The sequence below is a fragment of the Tubulanus polymorphus genome, chromosome 9, assembly GCF_964204645.1.
Source record: "Tubulanus polymorphus chromosome 9, tnTubPoly1.2, whole genome shotgun sequence".
NCBI classification, from domain to species: Eukaryota; Metazoa; Nemertea; class Palaeonemertea; order Tubulaniformes; family Tubulanidae; genus Tubulanus; species Tubulanus polymorphus.
Window position 1 is genome coordinate 7,953,768 of NC_134033.1, and position 18,737 is coordinate 7,972,504.

The window sequence follows — 18,737 nt, forward strand, 5'->3', positions numbered from 1 at the left end:
ATTAACTTTTTGGTTTACCTTTGTCAGCAGTATGAGGTTGGCATTGAGCCAATTCATGTAAAATCGCGGTATGTTTTTTTATGTGAGCATTTGTTTCATTGGTTCTCGGGTTAACAACATTTAATCGATGTGATTGAAGACATGACGAACCTCCATCGATGACATGGTCAACTTTGTTTAAATTCGACGAAAAACTGTTTTTGGCGGGAAAATTCTTAGCTCTTACGTGTAAAATTGCAATGACCTCGATTGGGGGGCGTCGTCTCTGCGAGCGAATGTGATTGGCTGTTTTTGGGATATACGGGGAATTACGGCGCTACTAAAATAATTATGGGAAAGCCATTAATGGCGAACGTTTCATTGGACTAGGTGCCGTACATGTGCGAATTTTGAATGCTCATTGCCGGTGAGAATATAATTATTTCACATATCGCCATAGGTATTGTTTCATTTTAATACCCAGTGATTGTGTTGATTGAGATTGAAGTGAAGCGAACGTTCACTACACAAGGCCTCCACGCGCGGGAGTGCTAACATTAAACTGTTGCACACACAAACACACGCTCATACAGACTACTATATGGTGATGCTGTAACGCTGCTTGGTGCGTGCACATTTTATATGATAACAGGCTAAATAATCGCCGTAGCAGAGGATGAGCGCTGTGTTTTCTGTTTGATAGAATTTGTAATAAATTGTAATTTCTTGTGACCTGAAAATACTAAGCAGCAAACTATAGGTATAGGTCGAGGTCTGAATATTGTAGTGGTAAATTCCAGGATTTAAGACGATCTAATACTGCGCCCCAGTTTTAGCTTCCGCGGCCATACGTTGGAAGAGGTTTCATTTCCAACACTCAATATTCAGCTACCCTCTGATATGTGGCATCATATGAATTTTATTTGAATACTTTTTCATATTGTGAAAAATATTTTTTAAAATATTAAATAGCTTCCTACGTTTACCCTTCGAAATTTTGAACGTAAACAAATGTTTATCTTTGGTCTTATTTGACTACAAAATAATTCTTTAAGAAAGGTAAAATACAATATAGACTTCTAGAACTTTGAAGTCACAAATTAAATAGATTTTTCAAGCAATGCCCTTACTCCAAACAACCTCTAGCTTTCAAGGTTTACCACACTTTGCCCATGGGCAATTTATTTCAATTATAGTGCTGCTATTTTCCCAATCAAATTGCTAGATTTCGATCGTTCCTCATAAGTCAACACTTGTAATTCAAGTGTGATTTTGATGTGTGTAGAGATACATCGTGACTAGCGTATTGAATTGCGGCGCCATGTTTAAGCTGCGCGTCGATCGTTGAATAGTGGAATTATACGGTTGAATTATCTTGATTGCATCCATACTAAGTTTATTAAAGGTTAGTGTCAACAAATGGTCCATTACAGTCCCTCTAATCCATGTGGAGAGACGCTCTTAACCGGCAAAACCGTGGTCTGTTGCGTGTTATCGTTGGCCTGCGTGACTGACCTTGCTTGAGTGTTCGCTGCCGGCGTGCCGCTTCAAAGTTATGAATAAAGTATTATATAACTGATTGTTAATGACATACAACAAATTAACCTTTAAAGAAAGGTACCTAGTGTCTGACATTCTACTGAAAAATTCCGGATTGATTTACTGCGTAGTTTTTTCATAGCATTTTAGCATAATGAATCAATTAAGATGATTGACCGACGCGGGTGCGGTTGTATCAGCTGTTGAAGAGGTTCGATGTAAACAATAGTTTTAACCACGTGTGCGATGAAAACAGGGAGCACTAACTAAGAAGCACTGAATTTTTTTATTACATGTGATTTGAATAGGCATCTGTGCTTGTTTTTCAAAAAGTCGAATCTTAATTGACTCCTATTGTATTGGCCTAATCCAAGCCCTCCAGAGTTGAATTGAATTCGACACAGTAATTCGCCTGTAATTTGCGATGAATCTTTTTGAAAATAAGCTTGAAGATTGGGTCTGGCGAGATGTCCACCCCTATTGTGAAAAAATGCCATTGGTGATCAAATATGGCAGTCATTGGGGTGGCCATCTTGAATTTCTTGTTTGCACGATGCAGCCTGCAATTCTTGATGGATTATCACAAAATTTGGTGTGAGGATCAGGTAAGCTGTCCATGCCTTTAGTATTTGGAGGTCATCGGCTTTCAAATATGGCAGCCATCTTGAATTTCTAGCACGAAACGGCCTGCAATTCTTGATGCATTTTCATGATAATAGGTGTAAGAATTTAGGTAGGTGAAATGTCTACCCCTTATTGAAAATTGAGTTCAAGTATAGCCACCAGGATTGCCATCCATCTTGGATTTCTTTTCAGCACGATGCCTACACCAATTCTTGATGCATTTTTTCATGTAGTGTGATCTTTGGGGCAGCTGAAATGGGCTTGTCTTTTCATGTAAGGATATATTAACAGAAAATGAACATTATCGCCACATAGCCTATACTATCTTAACTATTTTAGAACTTGTTACATCGTTACGATGTCAATCTTTCTGTAAAACTTTGAATACTGAATCTTCTACTGCGTCATGAAGGTATAAGGCCCGTGGGCCACTTGCTTGACATTTTGTGGATGGACGGATTCTGACTTGTGAAATTGCGGTCAATTTAATACCACGTCGCTAATACATTTGTATGTACACGTATCTGCAGTCAGCGGCGTGTGTGCGAATAAAGGTTACCGTACAATATGGCTCGGTGTGTCAGTAATCAGTGAGTCTATATATAGCACAGTCACTGGCGATAATATTAGTCTATACACAGCGCTCTCACACATCGGCAGGCGCGTGTATTATCAGCCTCTTTCATCTTCAATTAAGACAAACTAATTGACAAATTGAGTGAATTAAAATCTCCTGATGAAGGGCCTCTGCTTATCGGGCGAGGCTTCATGAGATCTATATATTTTAGGCTAAAAAACTGCCCTCGGATAATTGGCCAAGTCGGCTTAATCGCTGGAAAATTCGGGTGGTTGTGTTGTCATGAAAGCTGGCTCGTACGCAGCCTCTCTTTTGGGTGAGTGTGAATTTAGAGAGGGTGGTACTTATTTGATTTTGCCGTGGCTACTGCGAAATGTAATTTTGAAAATAGAAATGCATATTGGTTCAAATTTTAGTGAATGTTTCACATAAAAATGTCACTGAAAAAATGTAATTAATCCTCGATACATTTTCAGAGTAAGTTTTCAGGTCTAATAATCCAACAACATACGCTGGTGTCTCATCGTTTATGGAGACTTGCAAATTTTTTGATAACAGTGTCTATATCTATATCATAGTTATATGTATGTGAGCAAGAAATTTTCTTTGACAAATAATAGTGAAACTCACAATTTTGTAGGGAGGGGCTGCGTTCCCATGGGTACAGGCCTGCATAAACTCAAGTTTTGGTGTGACTGTTTTTGATGGTTTGCACATTTGATTAAAAAAGTATTGATTTCCACTTTTCAAAGGTGATGATAAGTCTTGATTTTGACCAAGGCCTGACAACTATGAACCCTGAGAAGTCTGATCCTGTTTACATGCGTAAAGTTAAAAACCTTTATTCGCATCCTTTAACTCATTGCCTGTCAAACACGTACTGGTACGTTCGATATCTCCCATCACTTGCCTGCCAAAACCGGACTGGTACAGTTGACTTGTTTCTTAACTCTATGGTTAGATGGCGAATTAGTTTAATGCCTTTTACTACTAAAACAGACTATCATCAGTCATTATATGCAGTGTGTTAGTGACATCACATATTGAAATGAGGGCTGAACACACATGAATAGGCATATTTTAGGCAAAAAACCCCTCTGCACTGGAGATTGTTGTAGATTTTATTACTTTTATAAGAAATGCTGCTTATTTTAGTTGAAAAAGCAAGACCAGATGATCAAAATAAAACAAATTAGATGAAGATATCTCTTCTAGTTTTTGTTTTATGAATCTCTGAAAAACACAGAAATCCTGGCAAAGCACAGCATTTCCTGAAAAATAGTCCTGGCAGGCAAAGAGTTAAAGATCAAGTGTAGCCTATTCATCAAAATTCTGATTATGATCTCATTTAATAGATAACTAACCTATATACAATGGAACCCGATAAATGAAAAAAATGTGAGTGCTGCACCGACGTATGTTTTTTTGCAACGTAATAGCGTCCCGACATAAGAATCTATATTTCTACAGTGACGTAAAACTTTATGCATTCGTGACGACGTAACATTTTGCAGCGACGTAAGTTATTTCCGAAAAATCCCCACCAGGTGGCACTGCAGATGTTCATTTCGAAAATTAATCAGATACACATGTACATAACTCCGCAAATAGATTTTAATGTGAAGCAGAGGTGTCTCACCTTACAAAATGTGAAATAACTGACTATGTCAAAGTCAAGAATATTGCAGAAATCGTCAATACTGAAATGGTCAATCTGGGAAAATGGTAGATGTGCAAAGGAATTATATTGCAAATTCAGGTGCAGTTGCCCCCCCTCTGAAATATTATGAGCCAATACAACTGCCCTTTCTCGGGATTTTCTACAGCGCCCCCCCCTCTAAATACTTCAAACGCAAGGCACGGGCATTAATTATTTGATGGGAGGGTTTCTGTGCAAAATGCAAAATATCTATAGGATCAATGCGTCAACATACGCCAGCCAGCATTGTTTATCAAACAATCCAGACGTCAATATTTTTCAATACACTTTTCAACGCCATTCTGAAAATTGAATTGAAATGCATCGCGGATATCATATTGTTAGGATGAAGATCTACTTTCACTTCTCGATAAATCTTTAAAAATGTGTTTTAAACTTCAAGTTTTCCTAACGTGATTTTATTGCGGTCTAGTCTGCAGTGCCACCAGGTGGTGATTTTTGGAAATAACTTACGTAGTCACAAAAACTTACGTCAACACAAAAACTTACGTCGTCACAAAAGCTTATGTTGAAAAAAAAACTTACGTCGTCGTAAAATCCTACGTCGTCACAAATGCATTAGAATATTTCGTCACTGTAGAAATATGAATTCTTATGTCGGGACGCTATTACGTTGCAAAAAACATACGTCAGTGCAGCGCTCATATTTTTTTCATTTATCGCGTTCCATAGTATACCAGTAATAAATGTTATTTTTCGATAAACACTGAACTTGAATATATATTTGAGTTTGAAAAATGAATAACAGGTGCTCAAATTTTCTGAACGCGCTCTGACTACTTGCTGTGTGTGACGTCGAGCGGGCTACAGTGAATACAACGTATGCTGTACACGCATTGTCAGTGTAAGTTTTTTTGGGTTTTTTTTCTATTTGATGTCAACTGAAATCATGATTAAACTTTGGTATTATCATTATTTTCATCAGAACTGTAATCATTTAGATATAATCTTAATTTTTCTACTTTCAATCGTCGCAGTACAGCGATGATCAGTAGTGTTTCCCATGCCTCTCAGAGACATATACCACATGCTGCTGATGAATGTACTATGCAGTAAAGCCGGTCATATAAGATGAACAGGGATAATTGAAACTTTGAATACCATGTATATCAACATGAAACTAGAAATTCGCGCTGGCTTTGATTCAGCCCCTATTGTGTCATCATCAGCGCCATCTACATGGGTGTCAGATGAACTACGCAACGTGAAAATTCTTTCAAATTTACACCTTTCAATCACTTATATTTCAGTAATACATCACTCATTACAGCTAAAATTTCTCAAGATTGATAATTATTTATTCATGTAACATAATCTATCGTTAAAAACAAAAACTATTGTGGGCTACACTTGATCTTTAAGCTTGCTCCATGGCTTCTTTTCTTCAATAATCGCAATTTTTCAAGAGGGTGACACTTTGTATTTCCAATAAATGATATTGTAAAGTAGAAAAAAAATCTTGTGTGTATTCTTCAGTCCAAGTCAATCAATATGGGCATGGCTTACGTCACATGGTGTGAATGGGCACCTTGTAGTTGTTGTCACTGTTGTTCTCTTTAAACCATCATTGATACTCGATTAAGCCACTGTGGTAATATCAATAAATTGCTATATATTGTATTATATTATCATTATATTATATTATTATTATATTATATTAGGCCTATATTATATTACCAGTTATATCACCATATCATTAGATTATATCACTGTGATGATTAAGCCATATCTCACTATGGTATTTTAGTCGTAATCCAGTAAAACGCTCTAATTAGTGCAGTTTGAGCTTCAGAAACTTTTATGAAGCATTGATAGTCATGTTGATTACATTAAATCTTGAAGCAGTGTTTAGAAAAATTTAAATCAATTTCATTTGCAGCCAAAAGAAAATATAATCCAATTCAATTTTATTGAGCATATAATTTGTAGGAAAAACTAATCGATCTGAAGTATTTGTTCTTGCCAACTATTTGTGTTTGTTGCAAAATTACAATCGCGTGGAGTCAATTAGTTACACTTAACAGATTTACTATTTCATAAAGATGATAACATAAAAGACAGGCTGGCAATTGTTGTTAAATGAGCCAATTTGCATGAGTAATAGTAATATATTTCCACTGATATTCTGAAAAGAGGACCTCATGAGCAAAGGACCTTAGGTCCTTAGTTGATCACTTTTTTACCACTCGCTGAATAAAAAGGAAATACAGTCAACCTCACTTAATACATATCTCTTGGGACCGCGTAGTATTTTCTACGAACTAGACATTATACGGATTATACGTAATTCTTATTTTCTATGAAGTATGTATAATTCGTAGAATTAACGATTTATCTATTAATTGGTAAGAAGTACAAGTAAAAATTGTTTCCACTGGCATTAGAACAAACGCCGTGTGCCACGCCCATTCATTCTTTTAGACTTAACTGGCGGGAAAATATGTCGCGTGGCCACAGCACGCTCGGTGCCAATCACCGACACTGACAAATAATTGATAAGCTTGCCAATTACTGCCAGTAGGCGGAACAATAGCATACTAATTACGCGTCACATTTTCAATTGTTTTTGATGGCTTTCGTCGTGAGACGAACCCATCTATGGCATCGTCGTCATGTCTGTCTGTCTGTATGACACGATTTAAGCTGTTTGTGTGGACCGACAATTCTGTAATTTCACACAGGTATTCTCTACTTGATGTAGATGGTGCAGCTTGGTTTATATTTGATTCCGATGGTTATAAGTGCTCTAATTTGGTTAAAAGATGATTAACGTTACTCGCTAGTTCAAGCCGCTGTATAGCGCGTTGCTACGACGACGCTCGATCAACATACTGGTACTCGCTGTGTAATACTGAACACGTATATACCTGTAGATATTGATCGTACTAGCACCGGTTTTAGATAGCGCGCGCGCTGATCGGTCTTAACACTTCTCGGAACTGCTGTGCTAAATGCTGAGAGGCCGAATCTATGCGCAATCATTTATTGGGCTCGTCACATTTGATAGTGAATGGATAAATAACCGGTGTCAATGACGGTCGCTCACCAGTATATATGTAACTCATCAGTATAAGAAATAATTCTTTCGAGTTTTTTTTTTCAATCCCCGAAGTTTTTGTTACTATGTTGACCTCGCGGTTTTATAAGCTTACCGATGATTCTTCTAGTATTTTCAGGGTCACAAGACATGACGAAGTCGCAAAGTTTTATACAAATTTCACGAAACAAACAATTATTTAGGCGGCACCTGATCTATTGATTAATTATGATAAATAATGTTTATTTCATTAAAAATTTGTTTTATTCAAACACTACTTTCATCGCACATAGCGTGATCGGTAGGCCCTACTATTCTACGGTAGGCCATGGACTCTTTCATGTGGTAGGCCTATTACAAATGATACTATCCGCGTGTCCGTGAATAAGCGACACGTGGTGGGGCGGGTTGTGAGGAGCATCGAAACTAATCCGTCACAAATAATAGATAGAAAACAATACCTTAAGAGGTTAACTTTTATTAACATCATTACCAAATCAAAACCTGCACATCCTATCATAAATAGAAATTCTAAGAATTTATTTCAAAGATTAATAAATTACGTCTAAATATTGGGATTCGAACTCGTAGTATCGATTCAGGTGCCTTTCCCAAAGCGGGTATCCCGCGGGGAAAACCCATTAGTATTTATATCGAGAATCGCCTTTTTGACAGCGAGTTCGGTGAATGAAACAGAAACAATTACACAGAAACCCATCATGGAAAGTTTCTTTCTGGTTATTAAAAGGGACTGTAGATACGGCTACGAATTACAAATTAAATTTATTCCTGAAGATGACTATGAATATGACGTTGAATAAACTACTTTCTCAAAGTTACAGTTTCGGACTTTTTCCTTATCATTGAAGGATTCTCTCTACATCGCGTCAATACGGATATAGTGTTTATCAGTCGTGATAATACAAATTACGAATTAAAAATTACGAATTATCCGATTGAAATTAATGGGAATAATGAAGGAAAAAACCGGGACACTTCATTTTTATACAAATTAGGTAGTTAGACGTTAGTTACTTTTGGAGTAGTCTTCAGCCATGAAATAGGGTAATTATTGTGAAATCTAGTTTCTGGGTGTCTAATCATTCTGTGGAGCAGTATGGGCAAGTGTCTCCAGATGAAAATATTATCTTCAAATCTTATCTCTCTACCCGGGTACAGATGGATACCTGGTCTGAAAGATGACATCTGAGTGCTGCACTAAGTAGCAGCTCTGATGTTACATCTTTCGGAAAGATAAGTGATTCCCAGCTTGGGGTAATGATACATGTACCAATAAGAATGAACCCATTTGAACTGTTGGATAGGTTTCTTGTGCTGTACAAATGTCAATTATTATTGTTTACAGGTTCTTTCATTATTTTGTTACATCGTATTTGCTGTATTTGTGATCCGTTGCATCCACCGAAGTGACGAGTGGAGACAAGCGATAAGATTGTTCGAATCAGGCGAGCCTGTCTGCCCACTCAATGCTAAAGTTCACTACAACATCGGTAAAGTGAACTCAGATATTGGGAACATCGAGCGAGCCATCGAGAAATATCGCCTTGCAATCAGGTACATTTACTACCTTTTCAGAAATTTTTACTTTGAAGTTTTTAAGCCCATAACCAGCCAGCCTGTAGTCATATTTGTCTGTTCGTCCATTCATCGTAGATGGAATCCAGGGTCTTTGAAAAGTTTTGAAGACAATTCTGACACTTGCTTTGCCGCTCATTTTTGGTTTACCTTTGTCAGCGATATGAGGTTGGCATTGATCCAATTCATGTAAAATCGCGGTACGTTTTTTTATGTGAGCATTTGTTTCATTGGTTCTCGGGTTAAACGACGTATAATCAATGCGCTTGAAGACATGGCGAACCTCCGTCGATGTACATGGTCAACTGAGTTAAAATTCTACGAAAAACTGTTTTTGGCGGGAAAATTCTTGGCTCTCGCGTATAAAATTGCAATGACCTCGATTGGGGGGCATCGTCTCTACGAGCGAATGGGATTGGCTGTTTTTGGGAGATACGGGGAATTCCGTCGCTACTAAAATAATTATGGGAAAGCCATAGAATGGCGTACGTTTCATTGGACTAGGCGCCGTATACGTGCCGATTTCAAATGCTCATTGCTGGTGAGGATGTAATTATTTCACTCATCTGCCATAGGTATTGTTTCATTTTAATACCCAGTGATTGTTTTGATTGAAATTGAGGTGTAAGCGAATATTCACTTACACGAGGCCTCCACCTGTGCGCGCAGAGTGCAACACGACACACACACAAGCTCGTACAGTACACTACTCAAGGTGATGCTGTAACGCGTGCGCGTTTGACATGAAAATAGGCTGAATAATCGTTGCAGAAGATGAGCGCTGTGTTTTCTGTTTGATAGAATTTGTAATCAATCGTAATTTCTTGTGACCTGAAAATATTAAGCAGCTAACTAAAAGTATAGGTCGAGGTCTGAATATTGTAGTCGTAAATTCCAGGATTTAAAATGATCTAATAACCGATTTCTTCTGTACCGGTATTTTAACTTCCGCGGCCAACATTGGAAGAGGTTGCCATGACCCAATATTCAGCCACCCTCTGATATGTGACATCATATCAATTTTAGGCCATCCCATATTAATGGTCTGTTTGCCGTAACCCAAGCGACCCGACTTCAAAGGTACGGAGTGAAAACGTTTTTTCTGGGATTCATTGAAATAAATATTATTTTTGATAAAAACGGCCGACCGACCCACTGCCTACGTATGTGAGCTACGTATTATATATGTTTGAATTCAAGCGTGCATCGTGTGAAAACATGCCTTGTCAATGTGGCCTAATTTAAGTTTTCCAGGAAACTGGCAGTGTTCCAATAAGCTGCCATTCATTCTCATAGTGACTATATCAAAGCTGGTAACGTAAAAGTGCACACATATTCAACTACTGTTTCATTTTTAACACAGAGATGACGCTCTGGACGAAGTTATAATTTTTAGAATAATTCTCGAAATCTACGCTATTAGACAAATTTTCCGTGCACAACGTAGATGACTTTTGCGATATTGTTTCCATGTAAAAAGGTGATAAATTTGTTTTTTTTTGCCCACAAATTTAGCAAAAAGATTTTTTCTTACCTACCGACTCATCCTGAAAAGTTGAGTCGGTGTTACGGCAAACAGAGAATTATTTTGGGATGGCCTTATTTGAATATTTTTTTCATATTTTTTTTGAAAATATAAAATAATTTCCCTGCCACTCCTACCTGTACCCTACAAACTTTTGGACGTGGACCGTAACCAAATGTATATCTTTGGTCTTATTTGGCTACAAAATAATTCTTTAAGACAGATAAAAAACAATATAAACTTGTCGAACTTTGCAGTCACGAGTTAAAAAGAATTTTCAATGCCCTTACTCCAAACAGCCTCTAGCTTTCAAGGTAAACCACACTTTGCGATTTCATGCCCGCTGGTGATGTGCGGTTCATGTCAGTATGATTAAGTTCCATGTGATACTGATTTGTACAGATGGGTAAATTGTCTAACTCCGTGAAAACCTAGTGTCACCTCTAAAATTTTGTCACTATTTGAAAAAATTGAAAATCTCTTCACATATCACTGATTCCGGGCATACTGATAGTAAAAGTGATAGCAGAAAATAAGTTATTCCTAATGTTCAATCTGATCTTCTGTTCTCCGAATAGTCCCTTCCCTAGCATTTCTTATCAATTTGACATCCATAGCTACAGCAATCTAAAAAATTACAAATATTCACAAATGTAAAGAAGAATGTGCAGTATTCTTGTTGTGGCATACCTAATAATGAACTGAAACTAAAGACAACTAAATTGTCGTTTCATACTCTCGAGTCACCTCACTGAGTACGCAGGCCCACAGCAATAATCATGTGTAAAACACACATTTTTGCTGTGAGATGGCGACAGAAATGAAACTATTGAATTGATTTGGTAACCGGCAACGATTTTCTTAACTTTAATGTCACCTTCCTATTTTCCTCTCAAATCCTGGAGTTAAAGGTTCATATGCCTGTTGTACAAATGAATACAGGCAAGTAATTTTGGGCATACTCATTACTCCGAAGTCCCATTACTCTGATGTCCCAATACTCCGAAATTGTGTTTAAAGGGAACATATAATCTCAATCACAACATTGATGAACATCGTTTGAGGCGTTTCAGATTGGGGGCCGTTTAGGTTTGAGCAAACCATTTTGAAACAACGTGCCTGGCCATGGAATTTCCATAAAGGAGAATTACTGTAATTTCGTCATACCTTGTATCACTATTATAGGTCTACCCCAGGCATTATGTTATTGTAAAAATCAATAAAACATTTTCAGAGATGTTATTTCAGCGCCTTAAATTAAACATTTATTATGATTTTTTCTATATATTAGGGCTAGCTTTCCTAATAAAATCCAAGTTCAGTCCTGCTTTATGTACCCTTACGAATGAATTGTTTGGAGTATTGGGACCTCGGAGTAATGGGACCAGCTTTAACTACACTTTATCTAATGGATTTTCGGAGTAATGGGTCTTCGGAATAATAGGACTTCGGAGTAATGAGACAACCCCAGTAATTTCTACTAGTAGGCGATTAATACCAGTACTTTTATTTTCGAAATTGGCATATTTGTGGAATCTGAAGATTTTGGTTTACCTTTGTCAGGGATAGAGGAGTTGAGCCAATTATGTAAAACTGCGGTACGTTTTTAGCCCACTTAGTACTTCATAATGAAAGTAGTTTTTAAACGAAATAAACTTTATTATTGTGAATGATCATTTGAACTTATTCTGTGGTTGCCATTGCAAATTTTATTTCCCTACCTACCTACCCTACCAAATTTGGGCATGAACCGCAAACAAAGGTACATGTATATTTTTTACCTTATCAGACTACAATAATGGTTCTTTGATGAAGATAAAATATAATTTAATAGAACTCTAAAATTAAGAAAAAGATTTCTCATATTCCTTGGCAATAAAGCTCAAGTTTTCAAGGTAAACCACTTTGCCTATGGGCAATTTATAAAAATTAGAAGATGTACAAAAATAAGAAAGAGTTTTGCAAATTCGCAGAAAACCCTATAAATACAATGATAGGAATAGCAGTGTGGCATAAAAGGGAAAACTCTAAAAAGATATAAAGAAGAATAGTGATAGAAAGGCAAGAACTAATTTCGTATTTTGTAGTTTTCATTCATATTGATTGTATTTAATTTTCAGGCTATTCCCAGATTACGATCAACCAATGAATAATTTGGCAAATATTCTCAAAGATCGCGGCAATATCTCAGAAGCCGAGGCTCTGTTAGAAAAGGCTGTATCAGTCAAGTAAGTTGACATGACCTGTAAATCTTGTCATTTTTGGTTTACCTTTGTCAGCAGTATGGGGTTGGCATTAAGCCAATTCATGTAAAATCGCGGTACGTTTTTTTATGTGAGCATTTTTTTCATTAGTTCTCGGGTTAAATGACGTATAATCGATACGATTGAAGACATGACGACCATCCTCGATGACATGGTCAACTCTGTTTAAATTCGACGAAAAACTGTTTTTGGCGGGAAAATTCTTAGCTCTTGCGTATATAATTTCAATCACCTCGATTGGGGGGCGTCGTCTCTACGAGCGAATGTGATTGGCTGTTTTTGGGATATACGGGGAATTCCGGCGCTACTGAAATAATTATGGGGAAGCCATTTATGGCGAACGTTTCATTGGACTAGGTGCGAAATATAAATGCTCATTGCTGGTGAGAATATAATTATTTCACATATCACCATAGGTATTGTTTCATTTTAATACCCGGTGATTGTGTTGATTGAGATCGAAGTGAAGCGAACGTTCACTACAAAAGGCCTCCACGTGCGCGGGATGGGAGTGCTAAACATTAGACTGTTGCACACTTAAACACACGCTCATACAGACTACTATATGGAGATGCTGTAACGCTGCTTGGCGCGTGCACGTTTGGTATGATAACAGGCTGAATAATCGTCGTAGCAGAAGATGAGCACTGTGTTTTCTGTTTGATAGAATTTGTAATAAATTGTAAATTCTTGTGACCTGAAAATACTAAGCAGCAAACTATAGGTATAGGTCGAGGTCTCAATATTGTCGTGGTAAATTCCAGGATTTAAAACGATCTAATACTACGCCCCGGTGTTAAAGCTTCCGCGGCCATACATTGGAAGAGGTTTCGTTCCCGAGACTCAATTTTCAGCCACCCTCTGATATGTAACATCATATGAATTTTATTTGAATATTTTGTCATATTGTGAAAATATTTTTTTGAAAATATAAAATACGTTTCCCTGCCGCGCCTACCTGTACCCTACGAAATTTTGGACGTGGACAGAAATAATTCTTTAAGAAAGATAAAATACAATATAAACTTCTAGAACTTTGAAGTCACGAATTAAAAAGATTTTTCAAGCAATGCCCTTACTCCAAACAACCTCTAGCTTTCAAGGTAAACCACACTTTGTCCATGGGCAATTTATTGAAGTTATATACTAAATATACCAATTAGAATTTAAGATGTTGATAAAATAGTTTCTTATAGTTTGGAAATGTTTCAAATTTGAAATAAAAAATTGACCTGTACACCGGAAAATAGGATAGATAGAAAAGGATTTTTTGAGAAAAATATTTACAGGTCTTAACTTATAGTCGTGATATTTGTTAAATGTTATCGCTATTATAAAATTCATCTTCTTATGTGAAATTGGGGTTACCCAGACATTTGTTTTCCCCACTGGGCGAGTTGCAGGGTTTGTAGCGGGTCTTCCAAGTCGATATTTATTTGTATGAAAAGATACAAACTATGTATAGTATACTGTTACTAATTACAGAGAATATCATGCAGGCGTGAAGTGGCCTAGTTTACAAAGTACAAATGGATTATAAACATATCAAAATACGTTCAGTAAAAATGAGACACCATGTGTGGAGAGTTGTTTGTTAATACTTGGTTTTTTGGATTTTATGTATAATGCCTCTTTGATGGTGATTTCAAAGTCATTTTTTCCAGAATCAACGATTGAAAAGTTGTTTTTTAAAGAAAAATTTGATGCACAATTTTTACATGATGTTAAATGTTCCTTAATTGCTGTAGGTAGGGATTTCAAGTGAAAATTTTCCAAACACTATAGAAACAATTTAAAGGGCCTAAATGAAAGAAGGGTTTAATATAAGATCATAGCAATTTACAGAACTAAAATCGGTTGCGCCGTTCAAAAGTTATGAAGGAATTTGTCGGCTGAAAATCGCACTTCTCAGCCATAGAGTCTTCATTAGGAAATGAACTAAAGGTCATAAGGTCAAATGGTGACCAAATGATCAATTTCTTAGTTAAGAAACAATTGAAAGTAGAAAAGAAACTTGTATATCTTTGGGAATTGTCATCCGATTTCAATCAAACTTTGGGAAAAATCAGAATAATAGTTTCCCTATTGATAATAAAACTTAAACTAATAATTAGCTTAATTAATTGGCTCATTGCCAGATCCAGGTATTCATCAGCTAAAAGCAGAGGATAAATGTTTACTTATTTGTGTTACAACTTTACAGGGATAAATATATGCGACCATAATTTGTCGCAGACCTCGCAACACATAGAAATTGGTTGCCATGGTAACCACTATAGCAACAATTGATTCTTGGGATCAATATGGTTGCCGGCGCTCGGAAAGTATTTCAAACCCAAAAACGCATCATGATTGGCATCAAACTGACCGTATTTACCCCAGCTTCCTCTATTTAATCAGGATTCATGCATTCAGTTGATTGGTAAGAAAATATTAGAGATCGAATAAGAATTCTTGAATTTAAAATTTAGGCCAAGTTGCGTTAGGCCTATAGGATCTTCATAGCTGAAGAAGATCCAGAAGGAACCTTTATGGTATATAAAGTACTCGAAGAAGGATTTATTACACTTTTACACTTTTATTATTTGCAGGTGACTCCAAGAAATATGGTGAAGTCAAATAAGCCGAACCCATGTTGAAAAAATCATTATGCAAAATGTAGAATTGTAGGCAAATCCCTTAAAGCTTAGGCCTACCACTGGCTGGAGGGAGTAATTTAAACTGCAACCTTCTTATCTGAATAAGCTTCAATAGATAAGTTAATGGATTTGTGGATTGAGAATTTGATTGCTTGTAATTAATAAAATGCAGCAATTAGAAATTTTGTGGCGGCCCAAGTCCAAAGATGTTCATAAGAGTTTGGCCATTTCAATTGTAGCTTATAGTTGATTAGTAAAACATAAATAAATTCATTTCAGTTTAGTTTTTACATGGTCAGTTTTATTGGGGAGAGGCAGGGGGCTCATCTAGCTGCTTTTTCAGTGTGATTGATGAGCCGAGCGAGGAGGTAGGCCTAAAAGGCCTTCAGAATAACACACGGGATTTCTTTAGCTTCATCGGTTACATCAACCCCAAAGTTGCTCAAAATGAAATTATTATCATAAACTTCATTGATCCTGGGAGAAAATGACTTAAAACAACTTAAAACTAGCGTAAACAGCTGATTTACACATGTAAACAAACGCTAACGCGAACCCGGAAGTGAATGAAAATGCCCGGATGTAGCAATTTTTTCGATACTTCCCAACTTTACAGCAATTTCCGGGGAAGACGGCTTAACGAATCAAACTAAAACCTTTTGCTATATACACTAAAACTACTATATTTTTACACCTGGGGGAGAACTAATTTCTAAATTTCATAATTTGATGAAATATATTGCATTTAAAACTTTATAGTGTCGAAAAATCGGTCAAATTGCCGGTACAAACAAGTACGGCATACCTGGATGTCAATCAAGAACTTTTGAAAACACCTGTGAAGGTTTCGTGATCCCCAGTCCCGCCCCTTTTTTGCGAGATCGCCTAGAGGTTGGGCATCTCAAAACTGCATTTTTCGAAATCCGCGGTGAAGAGTACACGCGCACCTGTCAATCAACAATCTATAGTTGGCTGGAGTCCAACAGCTTGTAACTCGCGAACTACGCTGCGCATTAACATGGAATTTTCAACACAGTACAAGATGCTTATTATCTTCCCTCGAAAATTTAGTTCAAGTAAATCGGATGACAATTACTGAATTTATCAAGTTCATAACTTTTGAAGTGGGAAAAAATGGCACTATGGCCGGTTTTGATCACGTGATCTGAAAACCCTACTGTAGGCCAAGTTCCATGCTCCTTTACCCTTGTGGCCAAATGTCGCATTGTTTTACCAATGTATGTGTTATTTGCATCACGCAAACATTTGAATTTAAAATTACATTGGCCAACAAGGGTGAAGGAGTATGGGACTTGAGTGAAAAGTAGTTCCTAATTTTGAAAGAAGTAAAGACAATACGAATATCCACGTTGTAATATTGTTTGAATAGACTCTTGAGTTTTTTGCTAAATATAATTGAAGGGAGGCCTATGTAAGGAACGAAAAAAAGTGTTTCGACCTTATCTTCCCTGACCATACTAGCGGGAGTATCATCACTACATTTACTATTCAAAAATCTTCTAAGACATGAATTAAACAAATCTTGTGGGTAGCCATTTTTGTGGAAAACGTTTTTTAGGAAATCAATTTCTTGTGAGAAAACAAACCAACTACTGCTTATGGTATATGCTCTATGGAGCTGACATTGGATTAACTGGTCGCTCCCTCAGCATTCGTATTAAAGAGCTTAAGAAAGATATTATTAATCAATAACCCCAAAGTGCTGTGGCTACCCACGTTTGGGATACCAATGGTCATCAATTTGATTTTGATAATTCTCGTATAATTTTTCCGTCTCACAGTATTACCCGAGTCAGCTTTAATAAATTCCCATTCAAATTCCTTTCGAGCTTGTGATTGTGGGACTCATATTTCATAGCCAGTATTTGTCTTGTATTTTTTTGAGATTTTGTGGATGGATGGATTCTGACTTGTGAAATTGCGGTCAATTTAATACCACGTCGCTAATACATTTGTATATACCCGAGTCAGCAGTCAGTCGCGTGTGTGCGAATATAGGTTACAGTACTATATAGCTGCTGTGTGTGTTAGTGATCACCTGAGCGTAGTACAGTGATGATATTAGCGTATACACAGCGCTCTCATATATCCACAGGCGCTCACGTATTGTCAGCCTCATTCATCGTCAATTAAGACAAACTAATTGACAAATTGAGTAAATTAAAATCTCTTGATGAAGAGCCTCTGCTTATTGGGCGAAGCTTTATGAAATCCATGTATTTTAGGCTAAAAAACTGCCCTCAGATTATTGGCCAAGTCGGCTTAATCTATGGAAAATTCAGGTGGTTGTGTTGTCATGAACGCCTGTCTTGTACGCAGCCTCTCTTTTGGGTGGGTGCGAATTTAGAGAGGATGGTACTTATTTGATTTTGCGGTGGACCTACTGCGAGCGCCGTAGGTGCAAAGCTTCTTTAGGGGGACAATTTTAAAATAGAAATGCATGTTCGTTCAAATTTTAGTGAATACTTCTTATAAAAATGTCACTGAAAAAATGTCATTAGGTCTATTAATCCAACAACATACACTGGTGTCTCATCGTTTATGGAGACTTGCAAATTTTTTGATAACAGTGTCTATATCTATATCATAGTTATATGTATGTGAGCAAGAAATTTTTTTTGACAAATAATAGTGAAACTCAAAATTTTATAGTGAGGGGGTACGTTCCCCTGGGTACAGGCCTGTATAGACTAAGTTTTGGCGTGACAGTTGTTGATGGTTAGCGCATTTGATTTAAAAAGTATTGATTTTCACTTTTCAAAGGTGATAATAAGTCTTGATTTTGACCAAGGCCTGACAACTATGAACCCTGTATTGGATTATGTACAATTTGCCTATTTATATTAATACCAACGAATATTTGTAAACACAATCAATTGCAAAGTTGTAGCTTATGAAATCTTTTATGATGAAGTTGTATTTCAAGGTCATTGGTATATGGTCACCAGAGGGTGTGGAATAGCTGAATAACTTAGTATTTTCACATAGTATTGGTTCCCAGGCATATTTTGTAACCACAATGAATTGCAAAATTATAGCTTGTGACATGTTTTATGATTGTGGTGTGTATCATAGTTACTGGATTTTTATATGGTCACAAGGGGGCGTTGAATAGCCAAATAACTTAGTATTGAGACATTATATTTCACTCTGTGTCCACGGTGCGCTGTTATCCTGATACAGGCTCGGTACAATTCTCCATGGATTTTTCTTGAA

The 18,737-nt window shown here is 36.8% G+C and overlaps 1 protein-coding gene across 1 annotated transcript in view; it reads left to right on the top strand.

Moving 5' to 3' along the window:
* LOC141910514 (protein O-mannosyl-transferase TMTC4-like) overlaps positions 1-18,737 on the top strand; it is a 65,666-nt gene that overhangs the window by 26,952 nt on the left and 19,977 nt on the right. The window contains exons 10-11 of the mRNA XM_074801208.1: positions 8,843-9,051; positions 12,718-12,825. Of these exons, the coding sequence (XP_074657309.1) occupies positions 8,843-9,051; positions 12,718-12,825 (317 nt within the window). The remainder of the gene's footprint in view (positions 1-8,842; positions 9,052-12,717; positions 12,826-18,737) is intronic.